The sequence below is a fragment of the Pristiophorus japonicus genome, chromosome 21 (assembly GCF_044704955.1).
Source record: "Pristiophorus japonicus isolate sPriJap1 chromosome 21, sPriJap1.hap1, whole genome shotgun sequence".
Taxonomy (NCBI): Eukaryota; Metazoa; Chordata; class Chondrichthyes; family Pristiophoridae; genus Pristiophorus; species Pristiophorus japonicus.
Window position 1 is genome coordinate 84,664,840 of NC_091997.1, and position 23,110 is coordinate 84,687,949.

General features: G+C 45.5%; 1 protein-coding gene across 3 annotated transcripts in view; it reads right to left on the reverse strand.

The window, feature by feature from the left end:
• Positions 1-23,110, reverse strand: part of LOC139234157 (fibrillin-1-like) — a 602,997-nt gene that overhangs the window by 99,707 nt on the left and 480,180 nt on the right. For all 3 annotated transcript variants that reach the window (XM_070865155.1, XM_070865154.1, XM_070865156.1), the window contains 7 exons: positions 21,465-21,590; positions 21,176-21,334; positions 21,009-21,077; positions 11,317-11,442; positions 9,277-9,399; positions 5,258-5,383; positions 48-164 (listed from right to left, as the gene is read on the reverse strand). In XM_070865155.1, the coding sequence (XP_070721256.1) occupies positions 48-164; positions 5,258-5,383; positions 9,277-9,399; positions 11,317-11,442; positions 21,009-21,077; positions 21,176-21,334; positions 21,465-21,590 (846 nt within the window). The remainder of the gene's footprint in view (positions 1-47; positions 165-5,257; positions 5,384-9,276; positions 9,400-11,316; positions 11,443-21,008; positions 21,078-21,175; positions 21,335-21,464; positions 21,591-23,110) is intronic.

A 23,110-nucleotide genomic window follows, 5' to 3' on the forward strand; every position in this document is an offset into this window, starting at 1 on the left:
TGTTTTCTACATTTGCTTAGCTCAGAAGAACACTATAATTAACTTACCAATGCAGTCATTATTATGTGAGAGCATGAATCCAACAAAGCATAAGCAGTTGTAGGAACCAACTGTGTTCTTACAGGTCCCATTGCCGCATGGTTGTCGCTCACATTCATCAATATCTGGGCAAATGAAAGGGAAATATCAGTGTTTTTTCATTTGGGAAAGTTATTTTTTTAACATCCAAATATAATTGTTCTGCGTAACCATTTAAGTAATTAATCAGACTAACAAGCATACATTAATTTGATGTGACTTTCCTATTGACAGGAGTTTCTATTGCGACATATATATACTTTCTATAGAGGATATTACCCTCTAGCTCTTTCCCTGTCTTTGTCCCTGGGTCAAATGACACACCTCTGCCAATGCTAGTCTGAATTAATTGATGGAAGGCATAAAAGAGCAGTATCGGCTGACTCTTTCACTGACTTTCCCTCCACCTCTGGAGCCTCCACTTGGGACCTCTCCATGTGGCTATGATTAGAAACTCAGTAGCGGTGGATTAAACCCATGCTCTGTTGCTCAGCGGCATCATACAGTGGATTAAACCAATGACTCACCAATCAGTGGCTATGTGCAGCGATGTGTCAATATACTGTACCATAGTGCCACCTTTTCTGTTGATGTATTAAGCTGCCTGATTGCTTCAAGTCTCTATACAAGTGCAGAATGCCTCACCAACGATGTCTCAGCAAGATCCTGCAAATCCCCTGGGAGGACAGGCGCACCAACATCAGTGTCCTCGTCCAGGCTAACATTCCCAGTATTAAAGCACTGACCACACGCGATCAGCTTTGCTGGGCAGGCCACATAGTTTGCATGCCAGATACGAGACTCTCTAAGCAAATGCTTTATGCGGAGCTCCTTCATGGTAAACGAGCCAAAGGTGGGCAGCAGAAACGTTACAAGGACACCCTCAAAGACTCCCTGGTAAAGTGCGACATCACCACTGACAACTGGGAGACCCTGGCCGAAAACCACCCGAGGTGGTAAACCAGCCCCACCCACCCCTTCCCTCGACGAATGTCTGTCCCACCTGTAACAGGGTCTGTGGCTCTCTTTTGGACTGTTCAGCCATCAAATAACTCACTTTGGGAGTGGAAGCAAATCTTCGTCGATTCCGAGAGACTGCCTATGATGATGACATACGGCAACGGAACTATCAGGTTACAACATTCAGAAGCACATTGTGCTTTTCACAAGCTCAATTTTTCGATTGTTGTATAATTATTCTGCTACTTTGCACACAATGAGTCAGAATTTTCCCCAATGCCAGTAACAGGGACTGGCAGTACCACCATTAATTTTGTAGTCCACCTATATGGTGATGGTAAAGATGAACTGCCATCAAATTTCCAATTTTCATTATCTCTCTAGTGCCGAATATAAGATAGGAGCTAGCTTGTTATACTCCTGATCTGTGACCAGCAGAAAACATAAGACCAGAGAGAGAGAGAAGCATCAACTTCTATACAACAACAAATTGCATTCATATAACATCTTTAATGTTGTAAAACAACCCAAGATGCTTCACAGGAGCGTTATCAAACAAATTTTGACACCAAGCCACGTAAGGAGATATCAGGACAGGTGACCAAAAGCTTTGCCAAAGAGGTAGGATAATGAGCATCTTAAAGTAGGAGAGGGAATTTCAGAGCTCACGCTTAAGCAGTTGAAGGTATGGCCACCAATGGTGGAGCGATGAAAATTGATGAGGCGCAAGAGGCCAGAATTGCAGGAGGGCAGAGATCTCTGATGGAGGAAGTTACAGAGATAGAGAGGGGCGAGACCCTGGAAGGATTTCAAAACAATGATGAGAATTTTAAAATTGAGGTGTTACCAGACCGGGAGCCAATGTAGGTCAGCGTCTCAGCGAGCACAGGGGTGATGGGTAAACAGGGCTTGGTGCGAGTTAGGATACAGGCAGCAGAGTTTTACATGAGGTCAAGTTTATAAGAACATAAGATATAGGAGCAGGAGAAGGCCATACGTCCCCTCGATCCTGCTCTGCCATTTAATACGATCATGGCTGATCTGATCATGGACTCAGCTCCACTTCCCTGCCTGCTCTCCATAACCTCTTTATTTCTTTATCGTTTAATAAACTGTCTATTTCTGTCTTAAATTTATTCAATGTCCCAGCTTCCACAGCTCTCTGAGGCAGCGAATTCCACAGCTCCACAACCCTCTGAGAGAAGAAAGTTCTCCTCATCTCCGTTTTAAATGGGCGGCCCCTTATTCTAAGATTATGCCCTCTAATTCTAGACTCCCCTATCAGCGGAAACATCCTCTCTGCATCCAACTTGTAAAGCCCCCTCATAATCTTATATGTTTTGATAAGATCACCTCTCATTCTTCTGAATTCCAATGAGTAGAGGCCCAACTTACTCAACCTTTCCTCATAAGTCAACCCCTCATCTCTGGAATCAACCTGTGAACCTTCTCTGAACCGCCTCCAAAGCAAGTATATCCTTTCGTAAATATGGAAACCAAAACTGCACGCAGTATTCCAAGTGTGGCCACCAATACCCTGTATAACTGTAGCAAGACTTCCCTGCTTTTATACTCCATCTCCTTTGCAATAAAGGCCAAGATTCCATTGGCCTTCCTGATCACTTGCTGTACCTGCATACTAACCTTTTGTGTTTTATGCACAAGTACCCCCAGATCCCGATGTACTGCAGCACTTTGCAATCTTTCTCCATTTAAATAATAACTTGCTTTTTGATTTTTTCTGTCAAAGTGTATGACCTCACACTTTCCAATGTTATGTTCCAACTGCCAAATTTTGCCCACTCACTTAGCCTGGCTACATTACACTCAGTCCCTTCCTCCAAGTCGTTAATATAGATTGAAAATAGTTGGGGTCCCAGCACTGATCACTGCGGCATCCCACTGGTTACTGATTGCCAACCTGAGAATCAACCATTTATCCCTACACTCTGTTTTCTGTTCGTTAGCCAATCCTTTATCCATGCTAATATATTGCACCCAACTCCGTGATCTTTTATCTTGTGCAGTAACCTTTTATATGGCACCTTGTCAAATGCCTTCTGGAAGTCCAAATACACTACATCCACTGGTTCCCCTTTATCCACCCTGTTCGTTACATCCTCAAAGAATTCTAGAAAATTTGTCAAACATGACTTCCCCTTCATAAATCCATGCTGACTCTTCCTGACCGAAATTTGCTTTTCCAAATGTCCTGCTACTGCTTCTTTAATAATGGACTCCAACATTTTCCTAATGCACAGATGTTAGGCTAACTGGCCTATAGTTTCCTGCTTTTTGTCTTCCTCCTTTTTTAAATAGGGGCGTTACATTTGCAGTTTTCCAATCTGCTGGGACCTCCCCAGAATCCAGGAAATTTTCGTAAATTACAACCAATGCATCCAGTATCCCTGCCGCTACTTCTCTTAAGACCCTAGGATGCAAGCCATCAGGTCCAGGAGATTTATCCGCCTTTCATCCCATGTGGGTGAAAGGTTGGAGGTCGGCCAGGAGAGAATTTGAATCGTTGAATCTAAAGGTAATTGAGGCACGGCTGATGATTTCAGCAGAGGTGGAGATGGGAAATGTTGCGGAGGTAGAAGTAGGCGGTCTTAAAGATGGAGAGGCTTCGGGATCAGAAGCTTAGCTCAGGTTCAAATAGGACACCAAGGTTGCAAACTGTCTGGTTCGGCCTAAGACAGTTACCAGGGAGAGGGATGGAGTCGGTGGCTAGGGGCGGAGTTTGTGGCGGGAGTCTGTGGCGGGAGTCAGACAATGGCTCAGTCTTCCCGATATTTAATTGGAGAAATTTCTACTCATCCAATACTGAATGCCGAACAAGCAGCATGATAAATCAGAGGCAGAGGAGAGATAGAGCTTGGTGTTGTCAGCATACATGTGGAACCTGATGCTGTGTTTTCGGATGATGTTGCCGGGGGGCATCATGTAGGTGAAAAATAGGAGTGGGTGATACACTGCCATATGGCCTCTCAGATCACTTAGTTGGAGTTCTTTCCTCGAAATGTTTATGACTACAACCTTGGAATAGATTTTCTGATAGTCCAACTAGGTGGATGATGCACGATTAGCGATGTACTGACTCTGCAGGGCCAGCTTCACTTGGATAATGTAGGGGATGTCTGGGTCATATTGGGACTTCTGTTTTGAGCTTATCAGAGGAGGCAAGAAATTACATGTAATCAAAGGTTGCTTACAAGGGGTGATAACTTAATCTAAAGACATGTGGCCACTGAAGGCAAGTGTCCACATATGGGGCCAAAAATATTTATACCTTTTACAGATATAATATTTTCCATGTTTATTTCTATTTGCAAAAACAGTTTAGATAACAAAACATGTCAGGCAATGTCCTTTGGCTAACACAACAAATGTGACCAAGTGATGGAGGAGTGTAACACTCTAAAACCCCATTTGACAGCAGGCAAAATGAAGATTGTGCAGAATGAGGTGACCCTGCTTTTCTTCCTGCAGAGAAAAACATGACAGCATGGCTATAAGGATGCAAAGGAAGATGAGTTGATGGCACAGCTGACCATTACTAACAGTTAGTAATGCTAGCCTTACGGTGCACGTTAACTGCAGGTGTCATAGAGCAGGTGGCACATCTCTGTATCTGACTGTCTGCTGACCAAGAGACTATGTATTCTGTTCCACAAGGCAAAGTAGATGGACCCCTGACTCTAAATATAGGTAAGAGGGCACTAACAGGTGGTCACAGTTTGCCCCTGGTACAGTCTGACCTGCCTGGCATCCCCTCATTTCTCCTCCTTTAGAAAACGCAAGTGAAGGGGAAACACATCGACCCAGTATCACGGATAAATTGAATAAATGGCAAGACCAACTAACTGGAAACAGGATAGAAGCAAAAAGAGATATTAATTTCAAAGGAAGCCACAAAGCACAATCTAGAAGCCCTGGACATGCATTTTATATGGGCAGGTAGGTTACTACAAAGATGCAAACTGAGAAAGTGCATGAACAACTAAATAACAGGGTTAATTTAATATAATGAATTGCTGACTTTTGGCTTATAGCATCGGCACAAACTCAGAGGAAATCTGGAAGAAGAGATCACCACCCATTTTTCTAATTGGTTATAATCATGAATGGAATATAACTGATTGTTAATGAAAGGAAAATCATGGGCTGGGAGCGTGCAATTTCTTGCCATGCGCACCCAGTGTGTCAGTTGCTTACTTACCCATACACATTGTTCTATCTCGTGTTACTTTGAAGCCATTGCGACAGATGCAGTGGTAGCTTCCTACAGTGTCAATGCACTGCCCATGACTGCAAACGTTGGGGATATCATGACATTCATTGCGATCTGTAAGCAAAAGAAACTGAATTTTCAAAATGGTACCAAACATTTGCAATCACAAGCAGCAATCCTATATTCAGAAGAATCAGGACAAGAGGGGCGAAATTGGTCGTCCGCCCATTTCTCGGTGGTATGCCGTTTCATACCGCTGGGGCAGAGTGTGCGTGATTTTTATCACTTTTTCTCGGCGGTATGCCGAGTGGTGTACAGCGGGTGGAGCGGAGTGCAGCTGGTGAGGAGTCATTTTCACTTGGGAATCTTTGAGTCCAGAGTTGTGCGCATGCACATGCTGCTGCGAAGCTCCGCCCCCCCGATAAGCACAGACTACCGGCCTGAGAGCGCTGTGCAGGTATGTGGGAGAAGATGCCTGTGAAGGGGGTTCGTTGCTGTGTGTGGTGGGGGGGGGGGGGGGGGGGAAGATCACGGATGTGGGTGTGGGGTGGGGTGGGGTGAAGAGAGAGCGGGTGTGGGGAGGGGAGGGCGGGGTTCGCGGCTTTTTTATGGGGATGTGGGGGTGAGAGAGATCGTGGCTGTGGTGGGGAGGGCGGAAGAGAGATCGTGGCTGTGGGGGGGGGGGGGTAGAGATCGCGGCTGTGGGGGGGTTGCATCGCAGCTGTGGGGGAGGGGGAAATCGCGGCTGTGGGGGAGGGGGAAATCGCGGCTGGGAAGGGAGGGGGGAATCGCGGCTGGGAAGGGAGGGGGGGGGTCGCGGCTGGGAAGGGGGGGGGGGTCGCGGCTGGGAAGGGGGGGGGGGTCGCGGCTGGGGAGGGGGGGGGAATTGCGGCTGGGGAGCGGGGGGGAAGAATCGCGGCTGGGGGGGGGGGGGGAAGAATCGCGGCTGGGGGGGGGGGGAAGAATCGCGGTGGGGGGGGGAGAATCGCAGCTGGGGGGCAGGGAGAATCGCGGCTGGGGGGGGGGGGGGGAAATCGCGGCGGGGAGGGGGGGAAATCGCGGCGGGGAGGGGGGAAATCGCGGCGGGGAGGAGGGGAAATCGCGGCGGGGAGGAGGGGAAATCGCGGCGGGGAGGGGGGGAAATCGCGGCTGGGGAGGGGGGGAAATCACGGCTGGGGAGGGGGGGGGGGAAAATCGTGGCTGGAGGGGGTGGCATCAAGATCGCGGCTGGGGAGTGGGGGCGTGGAGATCGCGGCTGGGGAGTGGGGACGTGGAGATCGCGGCTGGGGAGGGGGGGCGTGGAGATCGCAGCTGGGGAGGGGGGGGCGTGGAGAGATCGCGAGCTGGGGGAGGAGGGCATGGAGATCGCGAGTTTGGGGAGCGGGGGATATCGCTGTGTGGGGTGGGGAGAGAGGGGATAGATCGCTGCGGGGAGGGGGAATAGCTCGCAATGGAGGTGCGGGGAGATCACTGTGGGCAGGGACGGTGGGGAGCAATCGCTGTGTGGGGGAGGGTGGGCAGAGATCGCTGTGGGTGGAGGGGGGGGGGTGGGGGAGCGCTAGAGATCGCTGCGGGGGGGAGGGAACAGGATATCGCTGTGAGGGGGGAGATCGTTGTGGCTGGGAGTGGCTGTTGGGGTGGGAGGAGAGACATCGCTGTGGGGGGCGGGGGAGATTGCTGTGGGGGTGTGGGGAGGAGAGATCGCCGTGGCGGAGGAGATCGCTGTGGTGGGTAGGGTGGGGGGGGGGAAACAGATCGCTGTGGGGGATGGGAGAGACCGGGGAGGAGAGATAAAAGCATTTTACAGTTAAAGATGCAGACCGCCGACTGAAGATCGACTTAAAACCACCTTTTCCAGGGCGGTCTGCAGGGTCGGTGGTAAGTGATCAATTTTGCAATTTTGGGCGCTATGTCGGTGGTGTGCATGGGCGGGCAGTATGCATGCCGCCTGGCGGTATGCCACTGATGAATTTTCCGCCGGGCGGTATGTAGGTATTTTTCAATCAATTTGCCAATTTTGGGCGGCATGTCCACCAATTTCAGGCCCAAGCCAAGGTTTTTGAAACAAAAGTTTAAAGAAAATTAATACCAAAAATCTGGAATATAGCTAAAAATACTGGACTATACAGCAGGTCTGTCAGCGTCTGAAAATAGAAATGAAAAGGGTAACCTTTCAGGTGGAGCCCAATTCTGCTGAAGTTTTCTGCCTTAAACATTAATTTGACTTCTATTTTCAGGTTTTGATGGATCTGCATTTCCAACGTTTCCTGTTTAACTGCACACATTACATATTGGGTAACACTGGTACACATCAGAAACTAAAATACCGTGATGTATTACATGCAGCGTAATAAATAAGAGGAAAATTACTTTTTTTGTTTGCTGCTTGCTGCAAAATCATAAACATGTGTAAGAACAACACATTTACAATTTAACAACAAGTAGTGTATAGAGGAAAGCTCCCCTGTTATGTAGACTGTGTACCAGAAAAGATCCAGGGTTTGGAGCAGTATCACGATACCAAAGAACAAAGCCTAGATATTTACAACTCAATGCTGACATATGTTACTGTCTTGGAACAAATTCCAGAGTGTTTTACTCTAAATAATGGATGTAATCTTAGCTGGCAGGGATGTCTTGACAGATAGCAGACAGCAAGTGAGGCTGCCGTGTGATTTCAACAGCAGTGTTCTCAATATTAATTTTATGGATATAGAGTAATGTTATAGCTTCTACTTATTGTAGTATTGAGAGTAATGGGAAAATTATTCCCAATTTAGTGATAAAAATTCATTTCCCCGCTCCTTGAATATATAATGTGAAGCTGCACACTTCCAGAGCACGATTTTCCCTTCATTAACTTTAATGGATGGAAAATTGCAGTCTGGGAATTACATAAATTACTGATGTGCACTCCCAGTGCAAGCCAGTATCAGGCGCATGAGAATTTTTTGTTCCTCCAGATTGATTACATTTATATGAAATGATAAAAAGATATTTGTTAATTTATTATTCCCCACTCGCGAAACTGGGGTTTCCACCTCGGAGAGGAAGTGGAGTGCAAATAAACGTGCTCCACTTCCTCTGTGGAGCGCTAAGGGGGCGGAAGCAAGAGAGATGCACGCAGTGCTACGTGCTGGGACGCGTAGCGCTGCGGGGACCTACCTGTACCACCGGGGAACGAGGTGCCGTGCCAGCAGCCTGGCACTCAAGCAGATCGGCACTCAAGCAGATCGTGACACAGACCCCGCGTTCAAGGAGGCAACAGGCCGCAACAGTAAGTCAGCCATTTCTTTTTAATGCGCACGCCACCTCCCCTTTATCTAGCGCCCCGCGAGCTTCCGACCGCCATGTATGCACCTCCTGAAGCTGTCACTGTCATCGTCTGGCAAAGTTTCAGGGAGCACTGCTGAATTTTTGCTCCGGGGCGATAATGGGTCGCTGCGCAAGGTGATGATGTTGTCATCGCTGGCAAGCGGGTGCTATCGGTTACTGCCGCTGCTAAACTCCCGCGGAATTTAGCGGGAGTCGTTAGTGGCGCCGCGCCCAGATGAAAAGCTGATTGCGCTTCCCAACCACCTCAATTTCTTCCCTTTAATGTGTTAATCAGTTTCTCTTGAGTACTTTCTTGGCATGCTTTAATATTCTCATTTAAAGCATTCTGATCTCCTTACTGATATTTTACAATTACGATACACATATCTCTCCCAACATGCTGAAATGAAAATAATTGTAGGAAATTAATACTTCCTTTTAATTAAATATGGGTATTGTGGTTCATATGTAAACTTGGTGTGCATTTGTTTATTCTACCCTGGAACCATACATCAGGTTTTTAATGATAAGGTTAACATAACAACCAATTTGCACATGCCTCAGGGTTCCAAGTGTTTTTCAAAACCAGTACGTTTCATTTTGGAAAATAAGGAAGTCAACCTAATACGCAGAAGTTTTTTTCATAGCTGAAAACACACAACTATATTTAGATTTTAACAGAGATTACCTACCGATACAATGTCCTGTTATTGTGCGCCGGTAACCTGGTGAACATTCGCAGCGATAGCTGCCTGGGGTGTTAAGGCAGACAGCGTTCTGTTGACACAGTGGCCCATTTTGACATTCGTCCATATCTGAGTGAACAAAATATCCATTAACAAATTAAAATGACTTAGGTACTGTTCTACATCAGGGTTCTTGTCATCAAAACCCTTACTAAAAAAATCAACCAGCTACAAAGAATATGATTCGCGTCCTATTTTTTGTCTTTGCCTTTTGCAGTTAATTTTTGGATATTTTTGTTTACAAAACATGTATGTTGGGGTGGTAGCCTGAATTTTGAAACCAACAATGTCAGTGAATTGAATTAACGCTATAGAGTAACTTTACACAAACTACCACCATTAAAAAAAAATGGAATTTGAGACATAAACTGGCATTTTGGGCACTATTTATACTACCATATTCTGAATATATGACAGCTACTAAGGTGGACTAAGTAGACCAGTTTAACTAATTATTGTGGGTGACAGGGTGAGGGGGAACAATGACTCGATAAAATTATCTTTAGTCACATCTCATTTTCTAAATAGCTACAGTGTACACATATGGAAGCTTTAAGTTGTCCTCTACAGCTGCAGCAGTAAAATGAGGAGGAGAGGAGAGCAAAATAACAGTTACACTTTGGAAGAAGGAAAGCTGAAGACGCCCAAGTGGAGGCGAAATGGAAAAAGAGCTGGGGGGAGGTGGAATAGCAGAGATGGTTCAACCAACTGAGTTCATTCAATTTGAGATTTAGTGTCAATGCCTGAAGCCATAAATTACTGCTATTGAGGGCTCAGCATTTTTGAGTAGGGCTAATGCAGATGTGTGAGCCACCAGGATAAGAAACAATGTCCTACTTTGATGCTCCCCCATAGAGCAGCATCTGACCATAGCTGCCACCAATCAATCCGGACAGACAACCAGAGATCGATAAGGTCAGAGCAACCTTCGCTCAAAGTTACCTCCACCCTCTCTCTAGGACTATCTGGTCCTGACCGCGGGGCTTCTTGGATTGTACACCTCATGTCATGTGTAGCCACCACAATTCAACTGCAGCCACCCTGTGACAAAAATGTTGTTTTGGTCTGGTAGCTGTCCCTTTAACTTAGACACAATACATAAAGCCACCTGCACTGTCCATACATATGCTGCATATTTGGTCATTTTTGTTTCTATGGCAATAGTTTTGAGAGCGGGATCAAGACACAGATTTCAAATATATACAGATTTTGTGATAATTCTAGTAGTCTAATAATAATTAACAGGCAAGGTTTTCTAGTTGCTACTCTGGGCTGGTTAAGGTGTTAAATTATGATTATTGTAGACTTACAGATACATCAACTGTATCTGCAAGGCCAGTTTGCACATACTGTCAGACCCATTAACATAGGAATTGCTAGATGATGTTCCATCTAGTTCTTCTTCTACCATCCTGGCAGTCACGTGATATAATAATAATGGAGTTGTTGACTCGTCATAGCAATCAATCCCCATTAATTAGCTTACAACAGACTCAGACATAATGCAAGGAAAACCCCAGTGGTGGAAAGCTTTGGGAACCCATTGACATCAGTATACACTGTTTACACAAAAATATTCACAAATTGGAGGTAACAGAACACTAGTATGACTGAGTTAATCAGATTGTTTGATTTGACTTTTTAAGCAGGGTCCTAATGGCAATAACAAATCATCTGTGAAATCACATTGAAACCCAATATGGTAGGAATACATCAGATTTGTTCTATTTAGTTTAAAAAAATAGTAAGAAAGTAAAGATCAACACATTTTAACAGTGACATTTTTTTCAAACTGAACAGTTAAATTCATTTTCTTCTAAGTCTTGCAGATCTAATGAGTACAAACCACTATGGTCTACAATGAACACTTCGTACTGAAAGAGCGGACATTAGTAAATACTATTTACTTCTTTATATACTTTAAAATAAATTGTAGTAATCTATTTTAACAGATCATTTTACAAATCAGAAATATTTCCTGCCTACCTTCGCAGCTGATCAGTTGATCATTATATTGAAATCCCATGGGACATTCACAGCGGAAGCTTCCAATTTGATTGATACATACACCATTAACACAAACACCAGGAACACTTCGGCATTCGTCAATATCTGCAAGAAAGTATATCCTGAGATTAACTTTGTAAACAAATGTTATATAGGTAATATGTAGCGATATATTTTTCTCTAATCACTAACATAAGCAAAATAGAAATAAACCGGTTTTATACTCATGCTGACATTTTCACTAACAGTACAGAAAAGCTTTGCTTATTTTTTAATGAACAGTGTTTGGAAAAGTTACATTTTCCTGGCTGGAGACATCTGTGGTAATCTGGTGCCCACTTTAATTCTTCAAGGAGTGCAGGTTGTAATGTGACCAGCATCACCACAACAAATGGAGAATTAGATTAAATACTGAAAATTTGATTTGTACACTGGGATGAACAAATTATTTTACTAACAATAATTATTAGGTAGGTGAGCAAATGCTCTATTCTTTACATTTTTATTAATTTCCTTCCATGACATACACTCTCAATAACTCAATAATCTGTTGGAATCAATACATCTTAGGTTTCCAAACATCTCAGGGCACCTTTAAGAAAATCATGTAAGGTACGATGCAAGTGAAAGTTTGGTGAATTAATTTTCTATACCACTTTCGTCCAGAGACATTTGTGATGAGTGAGGCCTATATAATGCCACAGTGACTATTCACATGTTGGACAGAGAAGCTCAAGTATTGAGGCTACCAACTTTGCTTTCTTTTTTCTTTAACCAATTTCCTTCTGACCCTTTTCTCTTGATGGAGTTATGGGGATAGGGTGGGAAAGTAGGATAGGGAGTTGAGGTAGATTAGCCATGATCTTATTGAATGGCAGAGCAGGCTCAAGGGGCCAATGGTCTACTCCTGTTCCTAGTTCTTATGTTCTTATGGTGTGGACTCCTGCTGGGCTTTAATTTCAAAGGTGGCAGTTGTCCTCCAGTACTGCAAGTGTTCATTAGTCATGCATGAGGCCTAATAGTTAGCATCAGCCAGCTATTCTATTGGAGCTGAACCTGATTCTGTCCTCATCTGATGCCTACATGTGCTATTCCAGAAGTGGTTGCAAGCTAACAACCAGGAGGAAAAACCTCGACCAATTTCTCTTCCTTAACCCAGAGATGCTGAGGTCAATTGCATGAGAAATACAATTGCTCCAAGTGAGATCAGCTAACTCAGCACAAAGCAGGGATTGAACCTGAGATTTTCCAGGTCTGGATAAATCAGCTACCCAATGGCTAAACTTGCTGCGTCATTAGGGGAACAAGCTTTGCATTCACAAATAGTACATTTGAGCTTTCCTTACAGCATGGTCATTTTTATGAGCTTCATTTTATTCTAATTTTTCCTATTTCCCCACTCTTTTAGGACACTATTATTTATGAGGGCAACAGTGAACAAAGGAAATCTTGCTATGTTTATTATGCCACTAACACAGTGAGCAGATTAAACCTTTCATCAATGTAATTCATCATAAACCTTCTCCAAATTTTAAACTGACCGTAATCATGATTATGTCTTACAAATGTCAAATGTTTTATTTTGATATTACAGATCTGAATCTGATTGAAACCAATGAGTAAAAATAAAAATGCACATTACAGTATCTGGACTACATGCAACTCCAGACCGACACTACATGGGTTGACTCTTAATGCCCTCAGGGCAACTAAAGGTGGGCAATAAATTCTGCCTTGCTAGTGTTGCCCAAATCTCGAGAACAAAGGATGATGCTTTAGTTTAATATTAATTTGGGGTGAGGTGTCAGTCCTGCATGCCATTTCCCACCATTCTGGCACAAATCACTATTTGAAATGGGAGTTCAGGGTTTCTACGTGGTTCAAGTATTTTGGAGGTGACGGAAAGGACACAGTAATATTAAAGTATGTGTTTTTCTTAGCCACTCCTTCATCTTTCTTTTTTTCCTTTTGATTGGCACTTTTTTTCTCCAGCACCATTACTAGCACTATTAGATTTCCCAATGAGAATTCCCTTATTTGACATGTTTGCAAGAAAAGGACGAGCTGTGTAGGGATGGCCTTTGGAGATGCTCACTGACAGGTAAGTGCATACACACATCTGCAAGCAGAGATATAAATACCTCTCTTTGATAGATGTTAGGGGCACCTCTTCCTAAAGGAGGCTGGGGTAGCAGATCCCCAACAGTATTACTAAGACATGCGAATGCCGAGCCAACCATAATGTTGGACCCTTCCTTGGAAGCACTCCAATCACAGTGGGGCCAAAATTCCGGCCTCACCGGGTATGTAACGAAGTGCGTATGGACCCGGCGAGACCTCGCAAAAGCCGGTTTTCGGGGTGCAATACGCATGCGCCGAAAACTGGCTTTTAAGATCTGTCAAGATTGACAGATCCTCTGCATCCCCGCAGAAAGGACATTCGCGCGGGTAAGATTGGGCTATTTGCCGAACTCATGCCCAGCGAATGTCCATCAAACTCTTATGTCTGGTGAAAGCAGGCGCATAGCCTACTTTTACCAACGTAAGGGTTTTAAAACATATAAAAATTTAATTTAAGAACACATTTTTAATGTTAAAAACCCTGTCCATTAAGGTAAATTTATTTTAAACAGTATTAAAACACATTAAAAAAAATTCAAATTTTATTTTTCTAAAACATTTAATTAATCTTCATTTCAAATAATTTTAAATATGTGAGGCGTTTAATTTATTTTATTATCTTGTGTTTGGGTGTTTTAGGGTTTTTTCTCATTGATAATAACGGGAACCCGGATGAAACCGAGTTCCCATTATCAATGAGAATACTGCATCGTGATTGGTTCACCGGGCCCACATGATACTAGTTTGGACTTACATATCTCGAAGACAGGTCCCCGTGCAATGCGCAGCAAATGAAGGCCTCCGACTGGGATCCTACGTTTCTCCGAGACCAACAGATAGATTCTTAGATTTTTTGAGGGTCTGAGGCATTCATACTAATGAAGCCTCTGACCGGAATGTTAGCCCCAGTATGTTATCCTTTCAGTGGCATTGCATAATGGAAGGCATAATAGGGTGATCAAGAGCCAGTGTTTTCTTATTGACTGCACCTGTCAAGATTCCACAAACTATTTCTGATGACTCTGGTACATCTATGTGCCAATGACTCTCAGAACTGTCTGCTCTGGGTCTGGGTCAGCAGAGAGCCATATGCAATGATATGCACCTTGGGTTTCTCCTTTGTCTTCATTTTTACTTGTTTCTTCTTATTACCCTCTATCTTTTAGCTTTGGCTAAGGCTGCTAATGAGATGAAATGCCTTCCAATGATATTCAGAATTTGTGTCTACCTATTGAGACACTCTGCTTTAATTGTCGCCATTGCATTAATATTAATTTACATAGAATTTTATGCTTCCGCCATTAGTGTCCTCACTAGTGCTGTCCATCCTGGCCTAAACTATATCAAGAGGAAAATTTTGGCTTTCGACTGGTAGAAACCCATAAAGTTACATTTGATGCAAAGTGACAAATATTTTCAGCCTCTTTTGTCGCAATTATTTGTGACTTTTTATGATGGCAGCATTAGTATAAACCTGCACTGATATAGTAGCAGCTCTGTACAATAAAGAAAAATCATCTGTACAAGTTACTAGAATCAAATAAATCAGACAGCATATCAGTCTGTAAAGGAAAGCATGGCTCTATTTGTAACAAAAGATGGGCATAACATACCCTGTGACCCACACACACAATTTATCAATTAATGTTATTTCTAAAGTAAATGTTGGTTCCCGAGAGGATGAGACTGGGGAATTAATAATGGAGAACATGGAAATGGCAGAGACGTTGAACAAATATTTTGTATCGGTCTTCACGGTAGAAGACACTAAAAACATCCCAATAGTGGATAATCAAGGGGCTATAGGGAGGAACTTAATGCATTCACTATCACTAATGAAGTAGTACTCGGTAAAATAATGGGACTAAAGGTGGACAAGTCCACTGGACCTGATGCCTTACATCCTAGGGTCTTAAAAGAAGTGGCTGCAGAGATAGTGGATGCATTGATTGTAATCTACCAAAATTCCCTGGATTCTGTGGCGGTCCCAGTGGATTGGAAAACCGCAAATGTAACGCCCCTTTTTAAAAAAGGAGGCAGACAAAAAGCAGGAAACTATAACATCTGTCGTTGGGAAAATGCTGGAGTCCATTATTAAGGAAGCATTTGGAAAAGCATAATTCAATCAAGCAGAGTCAGCATGGTTTTATGAAAGGGAAATCATGTTTGACAAATTTGCTGGAGGTCTTTGACGATGTAACGAGCAGGGTGGATAAGGGGGAACCAGTGGATGTGGTGTATTTGTATTTCCAGAAGGCATTTGATAGGTTACATAAAAGGTTACTGCACAAGATAAAAGTTCATCCCAGAGTATTTAAAGAAGTGGCCCTCGAAATAGTGGATGCATTGGTGGTCATTTTCCAACATTTTATATACCGTATATACTCGCGTATCCTGCGATCTCGCGTATCATGCGACCCCAAAATTTTCGTCCCCAAAACATGATTTTACCATATATCTCATGTATCATGCGAGTCACTTTTTTGAGATCGAATACAGACCTTAACATGAAACATCGAGTGGATTCTGCTCTCTCTCAGTGCTCTCTCTCCGTACTCTCTCTCCGTACTCTCTCCCCGTGCTCTCCCCCCTCCGACCTCCGCGACTCTCTCTCCCCCCCGACCTCCGCGACTCTCTCTCCCCCCCCGTCCTCCGCGACTCTCTCCCCCCCCGACCTCCGCGACTCTCTCTCCCCCCCCGACCTCCGCGACTCTCTCTCCCCCCCCGACCTCCGCGACTCTCTCTCCCCCCCCGACCTCCGCGACTCTCTCTCCCCCCCCGACCTCCGCGACTCTCTCTCCCCCCCGACTCTCTCTCCCCCCCTGACCTCTGCGACTCTCTCTCCCCCCCGACCCTCGCGACTCTCTCTCCCCCCCGACTCTCTCTCTCCCCCCCGACCCTCGCGACTCTCTCTCCCCCCCGACCTCCGCGACTCTCTCTCCCCCCCCGACCTCCGCGACTCTCTCTCCCCCCGACTCTCTCTCCCCCCCTGACTCTCTCTCCCCCCCGACCTCTGCGACTCTCTCTCCCCCCCCCCCGACTCTCTCTCCCCCCCCGACCTCCGTGACTCTCTCTCCCCCCCGACCTCCGCGACTCTCTCCCCCCCCCGACCTCCGCGACTCTCTCCCCCCCCCGACCTCCGCGACTCTCTCTCCCCCCCCGACCTCCGCGACTCTCTCTCCCCCCCCGACTCTCTCTCCCCCCCCGACCTCCGCGACTCTCTCTCCCCCCCCGACTCTCTCTCCCCCCCCGACCTCCGCGACTCTCTCTCCCCCCCCCGACTCTCTCTCCCCCCCCGACCTCCGCGACTCTCTCTCCCCCCCCGACCTCCGCGACTCTCTCTCCCCCCCCGACCTCCGCGACTCTCTCTCCCCCCCCCGACTCTCTCTCCCCCCCCGACCTCCGCGACTCTCTCTCCCCCCCCGACCTCCGCGACTCTCTCTCCCCCCCCGACTCTCTCTCCCCCCCGACTCTCTCTCTCCCCCCCCGACCTCCGCGACTCTCTCTCCCCCCCCGACCTCCGCGACTCTCTCTCCCCCCCCGACCTCCGCGACTCTCTCTCCCCCCCCGACCTCCGCGACTCTCTCTCCCCCCCCAACCTCCGCGACTCTCTCTCCCCCCCGACTCTCTCTCTCCCCCCCCGACCCTCTCTCCCCCCCCGACCTCCGCGACTCTCTCTCCCCCCCCGACCTCCGCGACTCTCTCTCCCCCCCCAACCTCCGCGACTCTCTCTCCCCCCCCAACCTCCGCGACTCTCTCTCCCCCCCGACTATCTCTCCCCCCCCCGACTCTCTCTCCCCCCCCCCGACCTCCGCGACTCTCTCTCCCCCCCCGACCTCCGCGACTCTCTCTCCCCCCCGACCTCCGCGACTCTCTCTCCCCCCCCGACCTCCGCGTCTCTCTCTCCCGCCCCCGACCTCCCCGACTCTCTCTCCCCCCCCCCGACTCTCTCCCCCCCCCCCGACTCTCTCTCCCCCCCGACCTCCGCGACTCTCTCTCCCCCCCCGACCTCCGCGACTCTCTCTCCCCCCCCAACCTCCGCGACTCTCTCTCCCCCCTCGACCTCCGCGACTCTCTCTCCCCCCCCCGACCTCCGCGACTCTCTCTTCCCCCCCCCGACCTCCGCGACTCTCTCCCCCCCCGACCTCCGCGACTCTCTCCCCCCCCCGACCTCCGCGACTCTCTCTCCCCCCCCCCCCCGACTCTCTCCCCCCCTGAAGAGAAGAGTTTCAGCAGGAGTCAAATGGATTTTTTTTTGCATTGGGAGGATGTAGTTAGTGGTGTGCTGCAGGAACTTGGCTTGTTTTCCACATAAACTAATGATTTGGTCATGAGTATCGAGGAACTAATATCAACCAGGGATATTCGATTTACAACCATCATGGAGAGTGAGAGGAGAAACCAAGAGAAATGTCTTTACATAAAGGATTGTTGGAGCATGCCGAGATTCAGCGTGGATACGGTCTGCTTAACAGCCTAATCTTGGCCAGCACTTCACACCCGCAAATTTTGTATCTCGCGTATCATGCGATCTCCCCCAAATTTAGGTTACAATTTAGGTCTTCAAAAGTCGCATGATACGCTAGTATATACGGTACTCTCGATCAATTCCTATGGATTGGAGGATAGCTAATGTAACGCCACTTTTTAAAAAAGGAGGGATCGAGAAAACAGGGAAGTATAGACCGGTTAGCCTGACATCGGTAGTGGGGAAAATGTCTGAATCAATTATTAAAGATGTAATAGCAGCGCATTTGGAAAGCAGTGACAGGATCAGTCCAAGTCAGCATGGATTTATGAAAGGGAAATCATGCTTGACAAATCTTCTGGAATTTTTTGAGGATGTAACTAGTAGAGTGGACAAGAGAGAACCAGTGAATGTGGTGTATTTGGACTTTCAAAAGGCTTTTGACAAGGTCCCACACAAGAGATTAATGTGCAAAATTAAAGCACATGGTATTGGGAATAATGTATTGACATGGATAGAGAACTGGTTGGCAGACAGGAAGCAAAGAGTAGGAATAAACGGGTCTATTTCAGAATGGCAGGGAGTGACTAGTGGGGTACCGCAAGGTTCAGTGCTGGGACCCCAGCTATTTACAATATACATTAATGATTTAGACAAAGGAATTGAATGTAATATCTTCAAGTTTGCTGATGATACTAAGCTGGGTGGCAGTGTGAGCTGTGTGGAGAATGCTAAGAGGCTGCAGGGTGACTTGGACAGGTTAGGTGAGTGGGCAAATGCATGGCAGATGCAGTATAATGTGGTTAAATGTGAGGTTATCCACTTTGGTGCCAAAAACAGGAAGGCAGAATATTATCTGAATGGTGACAGATTAGGAAAAGGGGAGGTGCAACGAGACCTGGATGTCATGGTACATCAGCCATTGAAGGTTGGCATGCAGGTACAGCCGGCAGTGAAGAAAGCAAATGGCATGTTGGCCTTCATAGCAACAGGATTTTGAGTATAAGAGCAGGGAGGTCTTACTGCAGTTGTACAGGGCCTTGGTGAGGCCACACTTTGAATATTGCGTACAGTCTTGGTCTCCTAATCTGAGGAAGGACATTCTTGCTATTGAGGGGGTGCAGCAAAGGTTCACCAGACTGATTCCCAGGATGGCAGGACTGACATATGAAGAAAGACTGAATCGACTAGGCTTATATTCACTGGAATTTAGAAGAATGAGAGGGGACCTCATAGAAATATATAAAATTCTGATAGGATTGGACAGGTTAGATGCAGGAAGAATGTTCCTGATGTTGGGGAAGTCCAGAACCAGGGGTCACAGTCTAAGGGTAAGGGATAAGCCATTTAGGACCGAGGTGAGGAGAAACTTCTTCACTCAGAGAATTGTGAACCTGTGGATTTCTCTACCACAGAAAGTTGTTGAGGCCAGTTCGTTAGATATATTCAAAAGGGAGTTAGATGTGGCCCTTACAGCTAAAGGGATCAAGGGGTATGGAGAGAAAGCAGGAATGGGGTACTGAAGTTGCATGATCAGCCATAATCGTATTGAATAGTGGTGCAGGCTCGAAGGGCCGAATGGCCTACTCCTGCACCTATTTTCTATGTTTCTATGTTTCACGGCGTTGTGGGTAATATATTAGCATGGATAGAGGATTGGCTAACTAACAGAAAACAGAGAGTCGGGATAAATGGGTAATTTTCCGGTTGGAAAACAATGACTAGTGGGGTGCCGCAGGGGTTGGTGCTGGGTCCTCAACTATTTGCAGTCCATATTAATGACTTGGATGAAGGGACCGAGTGTAATTAGCCAAGTTTGCTGATGATACAAAGATGGATGGGAAAACAAATTGTGAGGAGGGCACAAAAAATCTGCAAAGGGATATAGACAGGCTAAGTGAGTAGGCAAAAATTTGGAAGATGGAGTTTAATGTGGGAAAATGTGAGGTTATCCACTTTAGCAGAAAAAAATAGAAAAGCAAATTATTATTTAAATGGAGAAAAATTTCAAAGTGCTGTAGTATAGAGGGACCTGGGGGTCCTTGTGCATGAAACACAAAAAGTTAATATGCAGGTACAGCAAGTAATCAGGAAAGCAAATGGAATGTTGCCCTTTATTGCAAGGGGGACGGAGTATAAAAGCAGAGAAGTCCTGCTACAACTGTACAGGATATTGTTGAGGCCACACCTAGAGTACTGCGTACAGTTTTGGTCTCCATATTTAAGGAAGGATATACTTGCATTGGTGACTGTTCAGAGAAGATTCACTAGGTTGATTCCGGAGATGAGGGGGTTGACTTATGAAAATAGGTTGAGTAGGTTGGGCCTATGCTCATTGGAGCTCAGAAGAAATAGGTGTTCTTATCAAAACATCTAAGATAATGAGGGGGCTCGACAAGGTAGATGCAGAGAGGATATTTCCATTCATAGGGGAAATTAAACTAGAGGACATAGTCTTAGAATAAGGGATAAGGGGCCGCCCATTTAAAACTTAGATGAGGAGTAATTTCTTCTCTCAGAGGGTTGTAAATTCATGGAATTCTCTTCCCCTGAGAGCTGTGGAGTCTGGGTCATTGAATATATTTAAGGTGGAGATAGAGAGATTTTTGAGTGATAAGGGAATAAAGGGTTATGGGGAGCGGGCAGAGACGTGGAGCTGAGGCTATGATCAGATCAGCCACGATCTTATTAAATAGCGGAGTAGGCTCGAGAGGCCAGGTCGCCATCTCCTGCTCCTATTTCTTATGTTCTTTTACCAGTAACATGAATAACATTAGCATCACCAGTGCAGAGCTTTGCTATGGAGATCAGTGTAACCATGCCCACAAAGCACGAATTTGTAATGTATGCTTCTGCTGCGCAAAACTTTTGGTACCTGAAATGCTAACTCATTAAATCTAACTCAATTATGTCATAGTTGAGGGTCTGCATTACAAATTATCTCATTAAATGCAATTCCTGAAGCTACTGTATATACGTAATCATATTTTAACAAATGTAAATGCATTTTAAACTTAATTTCATTACTTAAGAATGTAAATCATTCAAAAATGTCATGCTTAAAACAAAAAGGATCTCTTACCAATTGGCTTTCCTGTAATGTCAAGAATATAGCCAGGCCTGTCACTGCCACACAGAATAACAAATTCATCTGAAATATGATTCAATGTAAATATTGTCAATATAATATACACATCATGAATTCTAATTCTAGTTGTAAATGTCTTAACTTGATACATACAAACTTACTTGTGACAGGAATGGGACACTGCTCACACGGCCTGTTCCAAGCTTTCCCGATCTTGTACGAACAACAGCATAGTTTCTTTGTCATGTTAAAGGCCAGCTCACCATCACATGTGCCATTTTCACTGTAAAAATTTTTGAAGCAGAAGCTCTTTCTCATGTCTGTAAATTGAAAGGATAAAACCTGTCACTAAGCTGAAAGGTTTTAGATAAACACAACTGGACTTAGTTGATTAAAAACAAAAGATATACAGCTTCTTAATTTCCTCCTAACTGGTTGATGGATGCGTACCCATACAGTTGTTTCCACCATTAACCTGCATATAATCTGGTGGACAGATGCAGGTATAATTTCCTACTGTGTTGAAACAGGTACCAGGGCCACAAATGCCGGGTGAACTGGCGCACTCATCAAGATCTAGAATAAAGCAGATAAACAATATTTTTTTTCTTATTTGGAAATAAAGCGACTTGCGATCAATGCTATACATTTACTCATTTCTAGTGTTTTATTATATTCAACATTACAAAAAATAATTTCTATAAAATGCAACTGGATTGAAAGAACCTAAATTAATGCAAATGAATTGCTGTTTCAGGTTGGATGGGGCACTTACGCCTGAGACTAACCTGGTTAGGGGGAGAGTGATGTTGAAGCCAGGACAGGACACAAGTTATGATTTTTATACGAGGCACTGCAACCATTATTAGCGCAAATCGAAAATTTGGGCATGGTGACAATGATTCTTCATCAACTGCACATGCCCAAATTTCCGACATGTGCTACTGACAGGCGGGCGACCGGGCAGCAGGACGTTGGATAATCACCTTTATAATTCCAAGATTTTCAACTGATCTTCTATGAGACCCACTTCCTGCTCCCTTGACCCTATTCCCACTAAAATTCCCACACAACTTCTTTTTCTGGCTCCCATGTTAGCTGACATTGTTAACGGTTCTCTCTCCTCAGATACTGGCCCCCTCTCCTTCAAATCTGTTGTCATCACCCCTCTCCTCAAAAAATCAATTCTTGACCCTACTATGCTAGCAAGCTGCCGCCCCATCTCCAACCTCCCTTTCCTCTACAAAGTCCTTAAACGTGTTATCGCCTCCCAAATCCGTGTCCATCTTTCCCGGAACTGTTTGAATCCCATCAATCCGGTTTTCACCTCTGCCACAGTACAGAAGCGGCTCTCATCAAAGTCACAAATTACATCCTTTGTAACTGTGACAAAGGTAAACTATCCTTCCTCGTCCTTCTCGACCAGTCTGCAGCCTTTAACACGGTTGACCACTCCATCCTCCTCCAACGCCTCTCCACCACTTTCCAGCTGGGTGGGACTGCACTCGCCTGGTTCCATTCTTATCTATCTAATTGTAGCCAGAAAATCACCTGCAATGGCTTCTCTTCCCACTCCTGCATCGCTACTTCTGCTGTCCCCCAAGGATCTATCCTTGGCCCTCTCCTATTTCTCATCTATTTCCTGCCCCTTGGCGACATCATTCGAAAACACGGCATCAGTTTCCACATGTACGCTGACGACACCCAGCTCTACCTCCATGGTTTCTAAAATTGTCAGACTGCTTGTCTGACATCCAGTACTGGATGAGCAGAAATTTTCTCCAATTAAATATTGGGAAAACCGAAGCCCTGCCACAAACTGCGCTTCCTAGCCAGCGACTCCATCCCTCTCCCTAGCATCTAATTGAGGTTGAACCAAACTGTTCACAACCTAGGGGTCATATTTGACCTGGAAATGACCTTCCGGCCACATATCCACGGCATATCTAAAACCAACTATTTCCACCTCCGTAACATTGCCTGTCTCCGCTCCTGCTTCAGCTCATCTGCTGCTGAAATGTTCATCCATGCTTTTGTAGACTTAACTACTCCAATGCACTCCTGGCTGGCCTCCCACATTCTACCCTACGTAAATT